The sequence below is a fragment of the Mobula birostris genome, chromosome 2, assembly GCF_030028105.1.
Source record: "Mobula birostris isolate sMobBir1 chromosome 2, sMobBir1.hap1, whole genome shotgun sequence".
NCBI lineage: Eukaryota > Metazoa > Chordata > Chondrichthyes > Myliobatiformes > Myliobatidae > Mobula > Mobula birostris.
This window is the reverse complement of record NC_092371.1, coordinates 138,191,354-138,210,362: the sequence shown is the minus strand read 5'-3', so window position 1 is coordinate 138,210,362 and position 19,009 is coordinate 138,191,354. Positions and strand designations below refer to the sequence as shown.

Genomic DNA, 19,009 nt, shown 5'->3' with positions numbered 1-19,009 from the left:
TTTATTGCTTGACCCATATTGTATACTAGTTTGCAAACTGAGTAGAGATTGATAACCACTGTGCTGAAAACTTATCCTGGATCTGGATGAATTATCATGTCTACTAACTCCTCAAAAACAAAACAAGAATATTTCACACTCATGTGACTTTTCAACTTAACAATGCCAATAACACCTTTTTATTTTGAACAATAAATCCCATTATCAACATGACAAATTTGGCTATGGAATAAAATCTGGTTAATAAAATCACAAGTACAATATCTATGGGAAAACTTACCGCCTGAAATCCAGAAACTGCCTCACAACCAACCATAAACACTTCAATGGGTCACTACAACAGTAGTGCCTCGATCATAATTCCATGAAACCCAACAAGGAGTGCAGAGGAATTTTGTTGTTAGCAATTCAGTTATAAGCCTTTTTTCCAGGAAGACAGAAGCTTCAACTTTGCCTGTGATTTTTGCATCTGTATCTTTCAACCGTTATTATATTTTTTAACATGGGAGTTGGCATTTCAATACATGAACACATCCCAGGATTGCCATGACCTATTTGCAATGAAAAAGAAAACATCACTGGGCTTTTAGCTCAGCACAAAAATTGCACCTGTAACAGTGTATTGGTGTACTAACATTATTATGTATTTGGTTTTCATAACTGTTTCACGAGAAAATGATTAAGGTGACTAAAGATTGGTGGACTTATAAAGCACTAAAGGCTCAACTTCATGTACATTTGAGATTAATAATATTGGTAAAAGTAGGGAGCTTCAAGTTTTCTCTGCTTTCCTGTAGGTTTATGTCAAGCATGATGTTCAAAAACAGCAAAATAATAAAAAGCTTAAGATTATATACTATTACATTGTACATGCAAGGGGAGTGGTAAATCAACTTACACTTGTTTCAAAGCAGTGTGATGTTAATGGTTTCTCCGAATATATGCAATTGTAAATTAAATATTTTAACTGAATCACAAGTTGCAGTTATTTACATCCAAACAGAAAAAAAAAACAAAATTCCAACAGTGAAAGATATTTACAAAGGCGATTGAACAGATTTGATAAATAGTCACTGGAGAGAGAAAAACTTTTTTCTCCTCCCTTTCCTTCCATCTGTAAAGTTGGTATTATTGTTTAATAACCTTATGCAATATATATCAGCGTGTTAAAGTTAAGGCTGTTTCTAATGACTAAAGAAAATATATTCCAAAAGAAAAATGCTATATTTTAAAACAGTTCCAACAATGGCAAAATTAGACGCTCATATCAAGAAGGCTTAAAAAGTAACATTTTACCTTGCAGGCTAGGTCAATACAAGTTCTTGCTTAATCATTTACTGTGTGCAGGAAACTTTCCACTTCTCTTCAGGAAGAGCAGTTCTCATTCAAACTGCAATACTAGCTGAAGCTAATTAACTGTTTTATGGTATACCATTGTAATTATTTGACTTTTATAAACAATATTCCTTTTGATAATGAAATTTCAATATACAAAAGGAAAAATGTTTTCCTATTCACATTTTAAGCTTCATAACTGAGTAATAATTTGTTGCCTCATCATATACATAAATCTACTCAATAGCAATGAATTTTACAATTATTTGTTGTACTTTTCCTTAAAGCTAATTTTTAAAAGATTCAAATGTAATTATACTGAAATCCATCAGTTTTAAATGGTGATATACCATTAATTGCAATTACATTTACATTAACTACAAATTAAAATCTATAAACCACAAATAATGATTAAAAATTACTTAGACACTGAATCCACTGTCAATTCATTGTGGTCTTTTTAAACTAACAGATTTGAAATCATAGTCATACTCATAGTTTATTGATCTGGGAATGGATTATTCCCAGATTCTTGATTGAAAGCTAATAAGAAAATGGTTTACTATTTATTCTATATAAAGTCAATAAAGTGATATTAGGGTTTAAAAATGAATGCCTACATAGTTCGACCTAACACACCACATCATTGCTGAATCATGAAATGTTGGATATTGGTTCAAATTGGTGTCATCAATGATAACAGATACCTGCCAATGATGTGAGCATTACACATTCTTAATTTAATAAACCTGTGTTCTCAGAAGTTTATGAAGCACCATGTTCAGTATATGATGCAATTCAAGGGCTTAACTGGATTATTTATGGAGTATTGTGAGCAGTTTTGACCCCTTTATCTAAGAAAGGATGTGCTGGCATTGGAGGATCCAGAAGAGGTTCATAAGAATGATTCCAGGAATGAAAGGGTTAACATATGAGTACCGTTTGATTGCTCTAGGCCTGCACTCACTGGGAGGGAATCTCACTGAAATCTATCAACTATTGAGAAGGATAGATAGAGTGGATGTGAGAGGATGTTTCCTATAGTGTGGTGGCCTAGGATCAATGAGCATAGACTCAGAATAGAAGGACATCGCTCTAGAACAGGGATGAAGAGGAATTTGTTTACCCAGAGGGTGGTGAATCTGTGGAATCCATCGCCAATGACCTGTCTGTGGAGATCAACTCTTTGGGTCTATTTAAAGCAGATGTTGATAGGCTCTTGATTAGGAAGGGCATCAAAGACTATGGAGAATGGAGTTGACAGGGTAATAAATCAGCCAAATGGCCTAATTGTTCTCCTATGTCTTATGGTCTTAAATATGGTTGGAGTATTTCATTTCACAGCTTAGCTCTGAACCACAAAGAGTAAATAAAATTATATACGTTTTACACATAAATTCTTGACTGATAATTAAGAATTTATTTAATGCATACTCAATGACAAATAAACCTACAAGTAGCATTGTTATAGTGACTTTTCAAAAGGCACATAGCTTAGTTATACCATATTACGATCAATGCAAGCAAAATATGTAACATAAATTTTGCAAAGCACAAGACCCTGTTCATATCTACACAATACCTTCAAAAACAATGTGAATAAACTTTACAAACAATAAAAGCTACTGTCCTACAAATACAAGGAAAATGCAACAAAAATATCAGTTGTGCAGCTAAATTTATGAACTTGAATACTCTCTCATTTTTACCAATCGTAGGGAATTAAAGGTAGTGCTATTACGGAATTGTCTTTATTAATAAAACTAGGGACAGAACTTACTGAAAATTTTACTACTAATTACCCTTTCTACTTCAGGAATATATTATAGTGTACACCTACAAATGGAATATACCTTTACTCAATCCGGATAGAAATTGTATCTCCTTTAGAGAGCCTTTGATATTATCCACAATTTTGTCATGGTAGAAAAAAAAGGAACAGCAATATTGTAACTAACAATTCTGAATTTCCAGTGCCTGGCTCCAAATGGTTAACTAGCAGTCTGTTTCATTATAAAATTTACATGACATTGATACATTTCAAAATGAAATAAGCAACATACAGAACCCGTAGTAATCTTTCGTAATAAAACGCTGTCACCATCAGTGGAGATTATTTGACAATCACAGTATTCACTGGCTACTGACAAACAGTGTCAGCATCCTTCCAACAACTCATCCTTCCCAATTACCAGCACACCCATCTCACCACCCTCCCCCCCCCAAAAGACACTAACTTCTAAACAGTAGTGTTCACTATTAAAGGCTAAGTGGCAAGGATACAAGGCTGAAATATCATATTTCAATGATGCTCAACACACGGAATTTAATAATTTTTAAGTATTCCCCTATGCCTGAATGATAAAATTTGAAACCAACTTCTGTCAGCAGCAAACTAACTTAGAAGCAAAGTAATGTGTTTTCAACAATTCCAACATCATAAGAGTCATCATTTCTGCTCCTCCATTCAATCATGGTTGATTTATTATCCTTCTTAACCCATTCTTCTGACTTCTCCCCATAATCCTTCTTAGCCACATTAAAATGATTTAATAAAATACCTATGTATTTAAGTATCTTCTAAAATTGAGATTTTTCCCAAATAATCATCATCCTTCAATCATTTGTATTAAGCAAAAAACAGAATTTAAAACAGAAAAACAGTAATTACAAGTCAAACAGTTTTTGATATAGTCTCAACATTAGTTATTCTAACATACAAATACCAATATTATATTTAGCAGTTCTAACATTTCAAAATAATTGAAATGATATCTTCTTCCAAATTTTGTATGGCACATAAGGGAACTTCAAATCTATAGTTTTACTTTCACATAATTTACACATTTCCAACTCAACTCACCTTCCTGGAAAGAAAATGAGGAAACTGAAACAGTACACCCTACAAGTATAGCTAATTAGAATTTTTTTTTAATCCAAATGAAAGCCACAAAAGTTTGTTAAACTTCATTTTTTAGTATGTGTGACTCCAAAAAGAGTTTGGGTTTTTTTTGTTAATCTTACTAGATGATATATGTAATAGTACAGATGTACATATCAAATGACAGCTGTGTTAGATTTGTTCGGCATAAATTGTCAATTCTTTTCAAGAATTACCAACATGACTGCTTCATTGTGCATCAATAAATGATAGAATATTGAAAGAAATTATGGAAATCAGTGTAGCCTCTGGATACCTGAAAACATTTCCCATAAAATGGTGGTAATGTAGCAAATGCAGGATACCAAAAACAATAATCAAATAAAAGAACAAAATTTCTTTAGCAATACTTAAGAATAAAGGTTACTGAGAAAAATGGTAGAACTTCTATTTTTCAAATTGACTTTCAAGTTCCACCAGACTTCTGACCACATTTATCCTTTGATCAATACTCAGAATATAAAATTGTTTATTCTTTTGATTAAGACGTTAAGGTAAAAACAACTAGCTCCTCAAAACATCAGTTATTTCATATAATAACCATGGAAGTACTTGAGCCCCTTTTCACTTCAACAATGGGTTTACTGTTCAAATGTTCTTCTCAATCTGATTCAATATTTATCAGTACTTTAAAAAAATTGTGGAAGTCTCTCTCCTTGGAGATCTATATACAAAATCACAAATTTAAAATTCCCATTCCAATAGTAATCTTGATGAATTCTAACATCTTATAATTCATCAATTACTATAAGAAGTTAGTTATAAATAAATCTTTAAATGTCATACCAGTTCTTCTTTTTAAAAAGAGAGAAATTTGCAAAATATGAAGACAAAATATTATCACCTCAAAATAGTTATACAGAATTTAAGAAAGTCAGCTTTGACAAATAAGTACAGAATTGAATTCCTACCTGTCTTTTGTTAGGATAATAGCACATTTTCCAAATTTAAAATGTGACAATCTAATTCAAAATTGCAATGATCTGAGAGTTCAGTGGTTTAAAGCAGCAAATAGTTAACAGCCATAGGATCTGTATTTTACCACAGCTATCTCAATATTCCTTGACAGGAAGATGGAGCCAAGATCCCTTATTCGCAGTATTATTCATGCAGGTGATATTACACTTCGTTTATTATGACAATCCATGTAGAACAGACTACCAGCATTCACCATACACCATTACATATTACAACAGAGTTAAGGACAATATACAGACCCAAAGATTATTTTCTGTCTCGAAGTATCAAATGTACAAAAAAATTGATTTGTCCTGGGAATGATGCAACGCTGTTGACCTGGACATTATTTTTTTACTTAAGGTCTGGTTGACAAGTATTTCCAACATTTTCTATTTTACTTTCAGATTTCTAGTATCTCCAGTGCATTGATTTTGAAAAAGAAGAAAGGATGAGTAAGTGAAAGGCAAAGAGGCAACTCAAATTGTGAACAACAGTGAAAGCTTGTTATTTTACTGAAGACCAAGTTACTGCACTCAATACTATAAACAATAGATTACAATGTTATTTTCATTTCCCTGACCTTCAAGGAAAACAATGTTTCAGAACAAATAAATGGCTCTTTATAGGATGTCAACATCAAGTGCTAAATATCAGGAACTAAATATGCACATATACTTTTTCTTAAACTGAACAGCAACACAAGAAAGACTTGAGTTTATCAATCTAAATGCTGTTCCATTACTTTTAATCTTGTGCAATAAATATTAAAAGTAATAAAATACTTCTGGCATGCTGTTTACAGTGATACTTCTATCCAGGTACCAACATACCTTTAACATGATGAACCAGGGTCACAATATGATGAATAAATGACTCTGATGAACTTCTGTAAAACTGAGGAAACTTAAGGTGATCAAAGATAGAACGGAATCCTTGCTCTTTCGTGTTGGAGTGGACAAGAGCACTGGATAGTAGTCTTTCAGTTGTCAAAGAACTTGCAGGTCTGCGAAAATAAAACTATATTCTAATGAACGTGTGCTGTACTTGAATAAAATTATACAAATACCAATGCACATTCTGAAGCAAGTTCTTAGCAGGCACAGAAATCAGCACTAGTCTACTGGTCTAGTAATCCACAGGCAGCACATTCAAATTCCAACAAGGAAAGTAGGCAAAATTTAATTTAATCAATATAGTAATTTAGGAGACAGCACTTAAATTGGTATAAAATAACTTTTCACTAGGGAACTAGTAACCTCTAAGCTAGCATGATTGATTCTGAACTCCAGTGATGTCATATAAGATTACTTTTAATGGGAGGCAAAGACAGAAAGAAATAAAACAGTAAAATCATGCTCAAATCACACACAGCCTCAGAACAGAAGGATGTCCCTTAAGAACAGGGAAGAAGAGGAATGTCTTCAGCCAGGGGTAGTGCATTGTCACAAACAGCTGTGGACATGTCATTGGCTAAATTTAAAGCAGAGGTTGATAAATTCTTGATTAAAAAAGGTTTCAAAGATAACAGAAAGAAGGCAGGAGAATGGGGTTGAGAAGGATAAGAAATCCGCCATGGTTGAATGAGACAGCAGACTCGATGTAGCCTAACTCTGCTCCTATGTCTTATAAGCAGACTAGTTGTCATAACCTGATGGCCTCAAGGAAAAAAAGCTTTAGAAACAATGGAGCCATTAGTTGACTTCCCTGAGGGTGCCAGTAAATTAGAAAGCCAAATATTGATCCCTTGCCTGTCAGCAGGAAGGCAAAAAGAAGGTAACTATAGGCAGGGTGCTTAAGATCTGCCAATGGCATTGAGTCATGGCTGATTTATTGCTCCCTTTCCACCCTATTCTATTTCCTTCTTCCTGTAACCTTTGACACACTTACTAATCAAGAACCTGTCAACCTACACTTTAAAAAATTCCAATGGCTTGGCCTCCACAGACATGTGTGGGAATGAATTCCTATGCCACCTTCTAGCTAAAGAAATTCCTCTTCATCGCTGTTCTAAAGGGACGTCCTTCTATTCTGAGACTTGGCCTTACACTCCCCAATCACAGAAAACATCCTCTCCACATCCATTCTATCTAGGTCTTTCAAAATTCAATCGGTTTCAATGAGACCCTCACTCAACCTTTTAAACTCCAGTGACACAGGCCCAGAGCCATCAAATGCTCCTCATATCTTAACCCTTTCATTCTTGGAATAATTCTCATGAACCTCCTCTGGACTCTTTCCAATGCCAGCACATCTTTTCTTGGATAAGGATCCCAAAACTGCTCACAATACTCCAAGTGCAGTTTGACCAATGCCTTACAAAGCCTCAGCATTACGTAATTGCTTTTCTATTCTACTCCTCTTGAAATGAATGTTAACATTGCACTTGTCTTCCTTACCCTGAACAAGGACTCCCAAATCCCTTTGCACCTGGATTATGAATTTTCTCCCAATTTAGAAAACAAGTGCATAACCATACACTTCCCTACAGTATATTCCAGTTGCCATTTCTTTTCCCATTCTCCTCATCCAAGTCCTTCAGCAGACTCTCTACTTCTTCAATACTACCTGCCCCTCCTCCTATCTTCATATCATCCACAAACTTGGTCACAAAGCCATCAAATCTGTCATCCAAATCATTCATATACAACATGAAAAGAAGCAGTCCCAACACCAACTCCTGTGTAACACCAGCAACTAACCAGAAAAAGCCCTCTTTATTCACAATCTTTGCCTCCTGCCATTCAGTCAATCTTCTATCCACACTATTATCATCCCTGTAATATCATAGGTTCTTATCTTGTTAAGCAGCCTCATACGCGGTACCTTCTGAAAATCCAAGTAAACATTATGCACTGACTCTCCTTTATCTATCCTGCTTATTATTTCCTCAAAGAATTCCAATGGATTTGTCAGGAAACCACACTGACCTATAGTCCAATTAAGTTGTCCAATACGTTGCCCTTGCGGTAAGCATTCTTACAAGTTCTTCTGTTATTTGAATCTAGCCCTTCTTTTATCTTTGTGATATTTTAGTATTGTCTGTGGTGAATGACACATAATATTGACTTAAGTTATCTGCTTTTTCCTTCTTTCCCATTATTAATTCTACAACCTCATCCTCTAGAGTTTGCATACTCATTTTGGTACCCCTCTTCCTTTTTATACATCCTTAGAATAGCTTGCTGCTCATTTTGATATTGCTTGCCAGCTTTCTCTCACAATCAATCTTTTCCCTCCTTATTACACCTTTCGTGTTTTGCTGCTGATTCCTGTAAAGATGTTGTTTTCTGGTACACCACGAACTTGTGCCACCTTGTATATTCTAGTTTTTGATTTACTATTTTCTTTGACCTCATCTGATAATCACAATGTTTGCCTTTCTCTTTGGATTCCTCTTTCCAACTGGAATAAATTTCTGAACATTGTGTAAATATCTAACACTGCTCATAAACCAGCCTATTTTGTTCACAAGTTCTTTTTCCGCAGTACCCTTTTGAACTTAATTAGTTCAAAACTAACAGGCAGATAAATGTTTGTAAAATCATGCCTACAATAGGAAAAAAATCCTTATTTGTTCAATCACCTTCATTTCCAGCTTCCCTTTTTTCACTATACAGTTCTTTATCCAAACTACTTTCACACTCCTTCTGAAACCTACAAGTCCTTCCACTCACACCACATAATTAATTGCACAATTTTCAACATACTTTTAAAAAAGTAGGAGCTTGATTGTCCTGCATGAGTCTGAAACTTCCTACTGCTTTGTTAAGTAACATTTCTCAGCAGTTCCTTTTATTCACACCCATGAACAATTCCCAGTTGCTCTTTGGCCTACTGAAATCTCCAAAAACTGATACATTGGAGCTGTTTTCTCCTTGGCCTATTACTGTCATTCCATTGGAATCTTTTTGCCATGGTACGAAGTCTACATTATGTGAAATGAAACTTGTCTTGCTTGTCTAAGGATGACTTGTACAGGACAGTATCCAAACATTTTCTATAAAGAAACATGTAAGATTTTGTTCTAAAGGTTTCTAAGCAATAGCAAGTAAGATAGATTGTTTAAGTTTAATATATGGTAAAGAACTATTTAGTCTAAATTAATTCAAAATGAAAGGATTATTACGAGATTCTTTTTCCAGAGGAACTGTCAACCAGTGCTGCTTTTATTCAGGACAGATCTGGACTGGTTCCGAACAAATGTGGAAACTGTGTTATAAATGATCTTAATACAAAAACATTGCCTCCATATTTTTCTCTAATTAGCTTTTAATTGGTTAAGGAGTTCAAGAGGAAGATAATGGTGGGTCCTTTGCTGACCTTTGAATATTTTCTATTTGCAGGCCTCTCCTACACACTTATATCACTGCAAGGACAGAATGGAAAAAGCATTCAGTTATTATTATTCAGCCACCATGGTGTAGGGAGACTCAGGTGGTCTACTCCCGCCCATCCACCATATATGTTTTATTTTTCAGAATAGCACTATTAAGTAACCAAAGGCTGATTTTTGAAGTGACAATTAATTACCCTCATTATTGGGGATCTGTCCATTTATGTTTATGTTTACACTGAATGGTAAGAGAAGCAGATACTGAAAGCACACAAAAATAACAACATAACTTATAATTTTCTAAGTTAGTTCAAAGACCAATTTTTGTTTAAATAATCACAGTTCATTAAACACCGGCAATCATTTCTTATTAATAAACAATTTAAATTTTCGTCTTACCTAAAAGGATTAAATTTTAATCTTAACTAAAAGGATACAATGGAGATATAGTGAGCACTTTTGGGCCCCTTATCTTCGAAAGAATGTAGCTGAATCTGGAGAGGGTTCAAACGAGGTTCACAAAAATTGTCCCAAGATTGAATGGCTTGTCATAAGAAGAGCGTTTGATAGCTCTGGGCCTGTATTCACTAGAATTCAGAAGAATGAGGGGTGACCTCATTGAAACCTATCGAATGGTGAAAGGCCTTGATAGAGTGGATGTGTGGAGCAGATGTTTCTTATGGTAGGAGAGTCTAAGTTCAGAGGACACAGCCTCAGAATAGAAGGCATCCTTTTAGAACGGAGATGAGGAGGAATTTGTTTAGCTGGGAAGTAGTAAGTCTGTGGAATTCTTTGCTGCAGGCAATTGTGTAGGCCAGAATGTTTATGCATACTTAAGACAGAGGTTGATAGATTCTTAATTGGTCAGGGTATGAAGAGATACAGGGAGAAGGTAGGAAATTGGGGCCAAGAGGAAAATTGGATCAGCCATGATGAAATGGCAGAGCAGATATGGTGAGCCAAATGGCCTAATTCTGCTCCTGTATCTTATCGTCTAATAGTCTCATAAAGGCATGTTTTGAAAACTACAAATTGGTAACTAAAATCACAAGTAGATTTTTCAAAAAATTGCATTTTGTAAGCATGCATGCAACAATTCAACAGCAATCTGTTGCAAACAAAACTAAAGTATATCACTAACGTAAGAGTGCTGACTTACAGGACAGAATCTTCTAGCTGGGAGGATGGCACTTTCAATTTCACTTCAGGTTGACAGGATGCAGCAGGGAAGGTTTTCATTCTAGGCGGGCTTTCCTCTGTGAAAGACATTTTATCCCTTTCTCTGACATCCATGGTTTTTGATTGTGGCAATGAAGAGCATGGATCAAAGAACTCTTTGAATATTTCAACTTTCACTGGCTCAGGTGAGATAGAATCTTTCTTTGGTGCTGTTCTTTCCTCATATTTTTTCTCTACGTACTTGTCATCTTCCCTAAGCTTCTCTTTAATTGCACTAGATGAAAAGCTAGCCACATTAAATTTAAAAAATCTATCATCTTCAAACCTATCGTGGTCTTTTGTTCTTCTGATTACAATTTTTGTGTTATATTTATCTTCCTCACAGCCAGTATCCCAATGAGATTCATAGTCCTTTTCCTTTTGATTTGTCACAGTATATTGAAATTTAGATCTATAATTATCTAATTCAGCTATTTCGTCAGATAACCCAACTAAACTAAACTGTCTGCACTTCTCTGGAGACTCAGTTAAATGTATTTTTTCAGCTTCCTTCCTCATATACTCTCCTTTAGAGCTACCATAATCTACTCCTCCTTTATTCCCCCATTCCCTTCCCTTTGCCCTGTCTTTCTCCAAGCCTTTTTCCTTTTGAGCATCTTTCTCTCTTCCATCTCCTCTATCCAGCACAAAGGTTCTACTCTCCTCTTTCTCGACATATCTATATAAAAGAAAAAAAACAATGTGAAATACAAAACATACCCTTCTGCAAAAGTACATGCAAGATTTCAAAAAGTTTGAATGCTATTGAAACAAGAATTAAAGTCCATAATAGAATAAAATGTCCTGGCAGCTTATAAAATTCCCAGCTCTTCTGCAATGTGTTTTACCCCCATAATGAATTAATATAAAATCGAAAAAACTGATACCCTTTTAATTATCAGTGGAAAATTTTAAAGCCTATTTAGCACAACTTACACACATCTAATTTGATGATTTACTAACTTCTCCAATTTACACACAAATTATTACTCTTATTATGCAAAAGAGCTTTATCAATGTTAACCACAGACAACAGCACCCTAGGTTTAAAATGAATTCCAAAGGGCCATCAACACAAGTAGAGTTGCATAAATACATGTATTTTTATTGTTAATTCATGCACAGGACATGGACACTGCTGGCAAAGCCAGAATTTATTGTCCATCTTGAGCAGTCCGAAATAGAGGCCAATTGAGAACTAGTTACAATGATGAGTCTCGAGACTTAAAGCCCAAAATGGCAGCAGATTTCTTCCCTAATGGACATCAGTGAACCAATTAGCTCTCTGCTAATCCACTAGTTTCGTGGTTTCTATATGACTTTGTTCATGTATAACAATTGAATCAAATTACTGATTAACTTCTGATTCCAGGCAAGACTGATTAGAGAAAGTATTGCTAGTATGAAAAGTCTTGTTCACATGAAGTAAAATGATATTTTAGCCAAATGGAATCCACCAAATTCTATAATAATTGTGATAACATCAGCTTTTACCATTTCTCTTCTACAACAGTTCTTGAAAACAAACTAAACTTCTTTTGAAAGGAAAGATTGCCAAAGATCAAGGTAAACAACATAATCGGTTACCTTTTCAGGTACTTGGATTTACTGAATTTCAGGTCCAGGGCATCACCAGAAAAGGCAAACTGTTTCAGTCGAGCATCTTCTCTGGGAACACTGTGTTGAGCTGAAACAACTTTAGTAGGACTTTTTCGTATTGGACTGCACTGAGAAGGGCTGTATTGCGATGCACTGTGTGCTGAGGAGCTATGCTGTTCTGGGCTGTGTTGCAAACTTGAGGATGGTGGACTGGTCTTAGATGTACTCCGTCTAGGTGGCTCAGTCTGTGAGAAACTGTGCTGAGAAGGAACAGAACGTGTAGGACTAAGGCTACATGGACTGGGAAGTGAAGATAAACTGTGATGGGATCTTGGACTATTGTCATTGTAGGTTGAAAGCCCTGCCCAGCTTTCACTTCGAATGGGAGGAGTTTTACGAAACTCACTGTGCACCTTAGTAGAATCAGAATCACATTTAACATCAGTGGCAAGTGTTTCTATTTGCTTGTTCTTTCCAGATTCCCCTTGTGGAACAGATACATCAATTTTCTTTGTATGCTTGTCAGTGGACCTGCGCTGTTTTGAAGTTACTGGAGATCTGCTATGACGTGAAGAAGAACAGGAAGATGATGAAGCAGCTGACCTTGCAGAGGACGATCGACGTGATTGTCGAGATCGACTTCTGGATCTTTGAGATATAAATCTATGTTTTGGCGTTCTTGATCTTGAACGGCCTCGCCGTGGACTACGAGACTGTCTTCGATTCTGCCAGTTAAGCCTATAGCCACCTCGATAATATCGAGGTCCTCCTTGATAATAGCCTCTCCCTCTTGCACGATGACCATAGGGACGTCTCATTCCTCTGTTACCACGAAAATCTCGATAATCTCGGGAATAGTTACGATCCCTACTGCGAGATCGAGAGTAGGATCTAGAACGAGATCTAGAGCTGAGAATCCACAGAAAAGATGTCGCAACAAATAGCATTATTTAATCCAAGGAACAGTCCAGAATACAAAATATTTAATTATAATACATACTTTTCATTATACTCTATTTCTGGGCTGAAACTTAAGCAGTTTTGAAACTTTTTCCCACTTAGAGCAAGAGGGCTTAATATCATGGAAGAGCATTAAGTGATGCACAAGACTAGTTTTAATTCATGTACTTCAGGGCAATTAGATAAACAGCAGCTAAACTGCTATAAAAAGTTTAGTAACCAACTATCCAACACATTAAATATAGCACAGCAGAAAAAACTCTGAGTTTGCATTCATTTTTTAAAACATAAATCAGCTGTATGAAAAAAACTGAAAAAATGAGGCATATGGTAATAAAAGAGCAGTAATAGACAAGCAGAATGTGAGGGCCAAATTTAATATAGAAAGGTGTCAAATAGTGGATTTTGACAGAAAACAAGGAAGGATAATATAGATTAAATAGCAAAGTTCTAACAAGTGTGCAAAAAAACTTAATAAAGGTCAGACATGTTCAAGAGTATTTAGTGGAGCATATGCTATTCTGGGCTTCAAATATATATAAGGACCAGAAGCAGAAAGTGTATGTTAATTCTTTAGAAAAATATACATAAATTAGGCATACGTCTATTTTTCTCTAAACAGTATTTTCTGCTGCCTTCATTGTTATGGCTAAAATTTAATTTGTTACATCTTGCCTAAGATAAATTGTTTAATCCATGATCCTCTCACATCTTTTCAAAAATGACAAATATTTATCAACATTTCTTTTCACCATTATTGTTGATTATGATTCTACTATTGTACTGAGCAAAAAAAAAAAAAAATCAGGTAGGAGGTACCCTTCTCTGTTGCTTTGTGCAACACAGAAGGTGAAAGTCTGCATCTGACATCGGAATACTATATGCTGACCCCAGACAATGAAAGGATAGAGCCATCCTATTTCCAGCTTCATTCTTCTAAAATCTATGTTCATCAAAAGAAGCCAAAGTTTTGTAAACCTTTGGGACCTACAGTTCTACTTATATAGAAGCTAGAATAGTACAGCACAATACAGGCCCTTTGGCCCACAATGTTGTGCTGACCCTTAAACTCTACCTCCCATATAACCCCACACCTTAAATTCCTCCATATACCTGTATAGTAGTCTCTTAAACTTCACTAGTGTATCTGCCTCCACCACTGACTCAGGCAGTGCATTCCACGCACCAACCACTCTCTGAGTAAAAAACCTTCCTCTATATCCCCCTTGAACTTCCCACCCCTTACCTTAAAGCCATGTCCTCTTGTACAGAGCAGTGGTGCCCTGGGGAAGAGATGTTGGCTCTCCACTCTATCTATTCCTCTTAATATCTTGTATACCTCTATCATATCCCCTCTCATCCTCCCTCTCTCCAAAGAGTAAAGCCCTAGCTCCCTTAATCTCTGATCATAATGCATACTCTCTAAACCAGGCAGCATCCTGGTAAATCCCCTCCGTACCCTTTCCAATGCTTCCACATCCTTCCTATAGTGAGATGACCAGAACTGGACACAGTACTCCAACTGTGGCCCAACCAGAGTTTTATAGAGCTGCATCATTACCTCATGACCCTTAAACTCTATCCCTCGACTTATGGAAGCTAACACTCCATAAGCTTTCTTAACTACCCTTAAATATCTTAAGAATTTAGGATAAAAATATTAATGGTTATCCCGCTGAGCAGAATTTTGAGGCTCATAATTTACCATACTAAACAACTACCACAACCATCAATTTAGAAGTAAACAATATCTAAAACTATTACCTGTATCTCTTTTTTCTGGAACGGGATCTAGAATGAGACCTTGACCTAGAACTGGAGCAAGAACGAGACCTTGATCTCGATGAATGAGATCTAGAATTAGATCGAACCATTCTGATCTTCAGGTTCACTTCAAAATGTTGCACACCTACACAGGAAAAATAATCATGTTATTGTATTTCATGTGCTAAAACATTTATTGTACCTATGACAATCTCATTGAATACTGCTCAGCTTTTTGAAGTTATGCACCTTTAAGAATGATACTAAACACCTTGCGCATATGATGCACTTCCCATCCATACATAACAATGCATCTTGTCACAAGTTACCACTGCATTTTTACTGATCAAGGCAGTGGGTTATTGCAGGTGAAAATAAGTTCTGCTGATATTATATACATCCAACAATGTGGCTAAAATCTCATTACTATTTGCTCCCTCGATGAATCAGTATATCACAGGAAATCTTCAAGTCATACTAAATCATTGTGGAGGAATGAACAGAAATATAGACTGCATAGTTACAAAAGATAGAAACGTAGAAAACCTAAAGCACAATATAGGCCCTTCAGCCCACAAAGTTGTGCCGAACATGTCCTTACCTTAGAAATCACCGAGGGTTACCCATAGCCCTCATTTTTCTGAGCTCCATGTACCTGTCCAGGAGACTTTTAAAAGACCCTATCATATCTGCCTCCACCCCTGCCGCCAGCAGCCCATTTCACGCACTCACCATTCTCTGCATAAAAAACTTACCCCTGACAACTCCTCTGTAACTACTTCCAAGCACCTTAAAACTGTGCCCTCTCGTGCTAGCCTTTCCAGCCCTGGTGAAAAAGCCTCTGACTATCCACACAATCAATGCCTCTCATCTTCTTATACGCCTCTATCAGGTCACCTCTAATCCTTCGTCGCTCCAAGGAAAAAGGCTGAGTTCACTCAACCTGTTCTCATAAGGCATGCTCCCCAATCCAGGCAACATCCTTGTAAATCTCCTCTGCACTCTTTCTATGGCTTCCACATCCTTCCTGTAGTGAGGCGACCAGAACTGAGCACAGTACTCCAAGTGGGGTCTGACCAGGGTCCTATATAGCTGCAACATTATCTCTTAGCTCCTAAACTCAATCCCACGATTGATGAAGGCCAATGCACCATATGCTTTCTTAGCCACAGAGTCAACCTGCGCAGCACCTTCGAGTGTCCAATGGACTCGGACACCAAGATCTCTCTGATCCTCCACAATGCCAAGAGTCTTACCATTAATACTATATTCTGTCATCATACTTGACCTACCAAAATGAACCACATCACACTTATCTGGGTTGAACTCCATCCGCCACTTCTCAATCCAGTTTTGCATCCTATCAATGTCCCGCTGTAACCTCTGACAGCCCTCCACGCTATCCACAACACCTCCAACCTTTGTATCATCAGCAAATTTACTAACCCATCCCTCCACTTCCTCATCTGGGTCATTTATAAAAATCACAAAGAGTATGGTTCCCAGAACGGATCCCTGAGGCACACCACTGGTCACTGACCTCCATGAAGAATATGACCCGTCTATAACCACTCTTTGCCTTCTGTGGGCAAGCCAGTACTGGATCCACAAAGCAATGACCCCTTGGATCCCATGCCTCCTTACTTTCTCAATAAGCCTTGCATGTGGTACCTTGTCAACTGCCTTGATGAAATCCATATACACTCCATCACTGCTCTACCTTCATCAATGTGTTTAGTCACATCCTCAAAAAATTCAATTATTGACAGACAGGTTTAGATTGCTAGAGGATTAATTTTGATGAGTTGAAATACTTCTCTGTGATCTTTCTTCTGTCCTTTTCAATTTGTAGAATACAGGCATTGCTCTATCAGTGAGGTTATCAGATAAAGAACCACAAGTCCACAATTGGTCACTGTAAGTGGAACCATTCCAAGTAACCAGAAAGTGTATTTTTAAAAAGTTGCAGAGCAGATAGCTGACAGAATGGTATTAACAGCACAGAAAAGAAAGCCACTAATCTCACTCCTTATGAACTTCCAATATGTTCATAGCACTGGGAGTACAAGTTCAAGATATCATTTAAATGTCATTCGTCTCCCTAACATTATGCAAAAATCTTTAGGTCATATATTAAAGGGAATATCTGTAAAGAGTGTTCCCTTAAGCCCAGAAAGTCTGACTGACATAAGCACCCACAGAATTTAACCATCCCTTAGATACAGTACTCCATGCTGGAAAAGGCCTATTAATTTTAACTTTGGATCAGCAAGTTGAACACATGGAGTACAGTGATTAGACACAACAATAAAATTATTTTGCAACTTCTTTGAAACATTCTCAGTTTTGTGGAGATATTCTTTACAACCTCATTTAATGTAAAGCATACATACTATTATTAAATAGACAAGACGGCAGTTAATTTGCATACACCCGTTAACAATAAACAGAATGACTAATTGTTGTAATTTTGGGTATGTACTGGTTGAGGAAGAATGCTGACCAGGATACTGGAAGGATTTTTTATTCTTCTTCAATAATTCATGGGACCTTGTATAGGCAAATTATGTCTCAGCTTCATTCCTTTGGTACTTAAATTCTCAAAAATGGGACATGGTAATATTTAGTCAAAAAAAAAAGATTATTAATTCGGCTAGATGGACATGAATACTAAGCTTTACATGATTAGGAATGTCACAATGTAGAAGATACAAGATGCTTCAGCTGCCAGTACCATTCCCTCTAAACTGTGTGGGTGTGCAGCTGCACAGTAACTGAAATGCTCCTGCTCACATAGCCTTTGTTGCCACGCAGCTGGAATTTTCTTTTATATAATGTTTATTTGTTGTTTCTGAGAAAATTAAGACCAGTTCCATTAAGATGTTCATTGATACGTTGAACTACGTGCTTAGAAACAAAGAATTCGAAGAATTTCTAGTGCTGATTGTTAACATGGATTTATTCTTATGAATTCCAAGTCCAGAAACAGACTAGAAGTGGCTCATTTGGATAATCTAATGAAGATTATGATGTATATTTCATCTGGATGCAAAATTAATCTGGATAGTGTTTATAAACAATGGATTTGTAATAAAGACAAGCAAGAAAAAGTTTATGAAGCTTGAAAAATTTTCTTTGTTGTACTATATTTCATTATACCCTTCAATTAATAAATCACAAGTGTGATTTTTCAATTTTCATTTTAAATATTCATAGTATGCATATTACCAAAAAAAAATTGTAAGTCCCGCACAGTTTTCAGACCCTGTAAAAAATCTCTGCTCAGAACAATGGTTGGACCGCACAGCTGTAAAATAGTGGGAAAGTTGGCTGCCAAAAATGTTACATCTTCCCTTCAGATTTCAAATTAATACAAAAACAATTTAAACAACATTTTAAGTGAAAAATATACTGAGGAACATCCGTAGAAGAAATCATTTTTAGCCTTCATGTTGGAATACAGAGGGAAATCAAGCACAAGTCCTGACGAAGGGTCTCGGCCCAAAACGTCGACTGTACCTCTTCCTAGAGATGCTGCCTGGCCTGCTGCGTTCACCAGCAACTTTTATGTGTGTTGCTTGAAGTTCCAGCATCTGCAGATTTCCTCGTGTTTACAAGTGAATTAACTTTTTTAAGGGTTTCTAAGTTGGCATTTAAGATTTTCTGGGCCAAATGATTTAACAAAAACCTAGATTGTCAGTGGTGTTCAGAAATTAGAACTGAGGAATGGATGCAAATACCAAAGTTAGAGCACTGAATGAGGCTGCCAATTGGATAAGGTAAAATTCTTAAAGATCACAGCTTTGAAGAAAATACATGAGAGAGAAAACTATTTCAAATCAGCAGGGCTCAGAGTAAAGTGCATGTGGCCAAGCGCTGAAGAATTTGGAATTTTTGTA

At 36.2% G+C, this 19,009-nt stretch overlaps 1 protein-coding gene across 3 annotated transcripts in view; it reads right to left on the bottom strand.

Annotated features, from left to right (window-relative positions):
- LOC140191700 (bcl-2-associated transcription factor 1-like) overlaps positions 1-19,009 on the bottom strand; it is a 39,653-nt gene that overhangs the window by 12,756 nt on the left and 7,888 nt on the right. For 2 of the 3 annotated variants that reach the window (XM_072249352.1, XM_072249367.1), the window contains exons 2-5: positions 15,111-15,255; positions 12,375-13,295; positions 10,729-11,466; positions 6,067-6,239 (exon numbers count right to left, since the gene is read on the bottom strand). In XM_072249352.1, the coding sequence (XP_072105453.1) occupies positions 6,067-6,239; positions 10,729-11,466; positions 12,375-13,295; positions 15,111-15,220 (1,942 nt within the window). In that variant the 5' untranslated portion in view covers positions 15,221-15,255. The remainder of the gene's footprint in view (positions 1-6,066; positions 6,240-10,728; positions 11,467-12,374; positions 13,296-15,110; positions 15,256-19,009) is intronic. The other variant, XM_072249359.1, reaches the window with a different exon arrangement.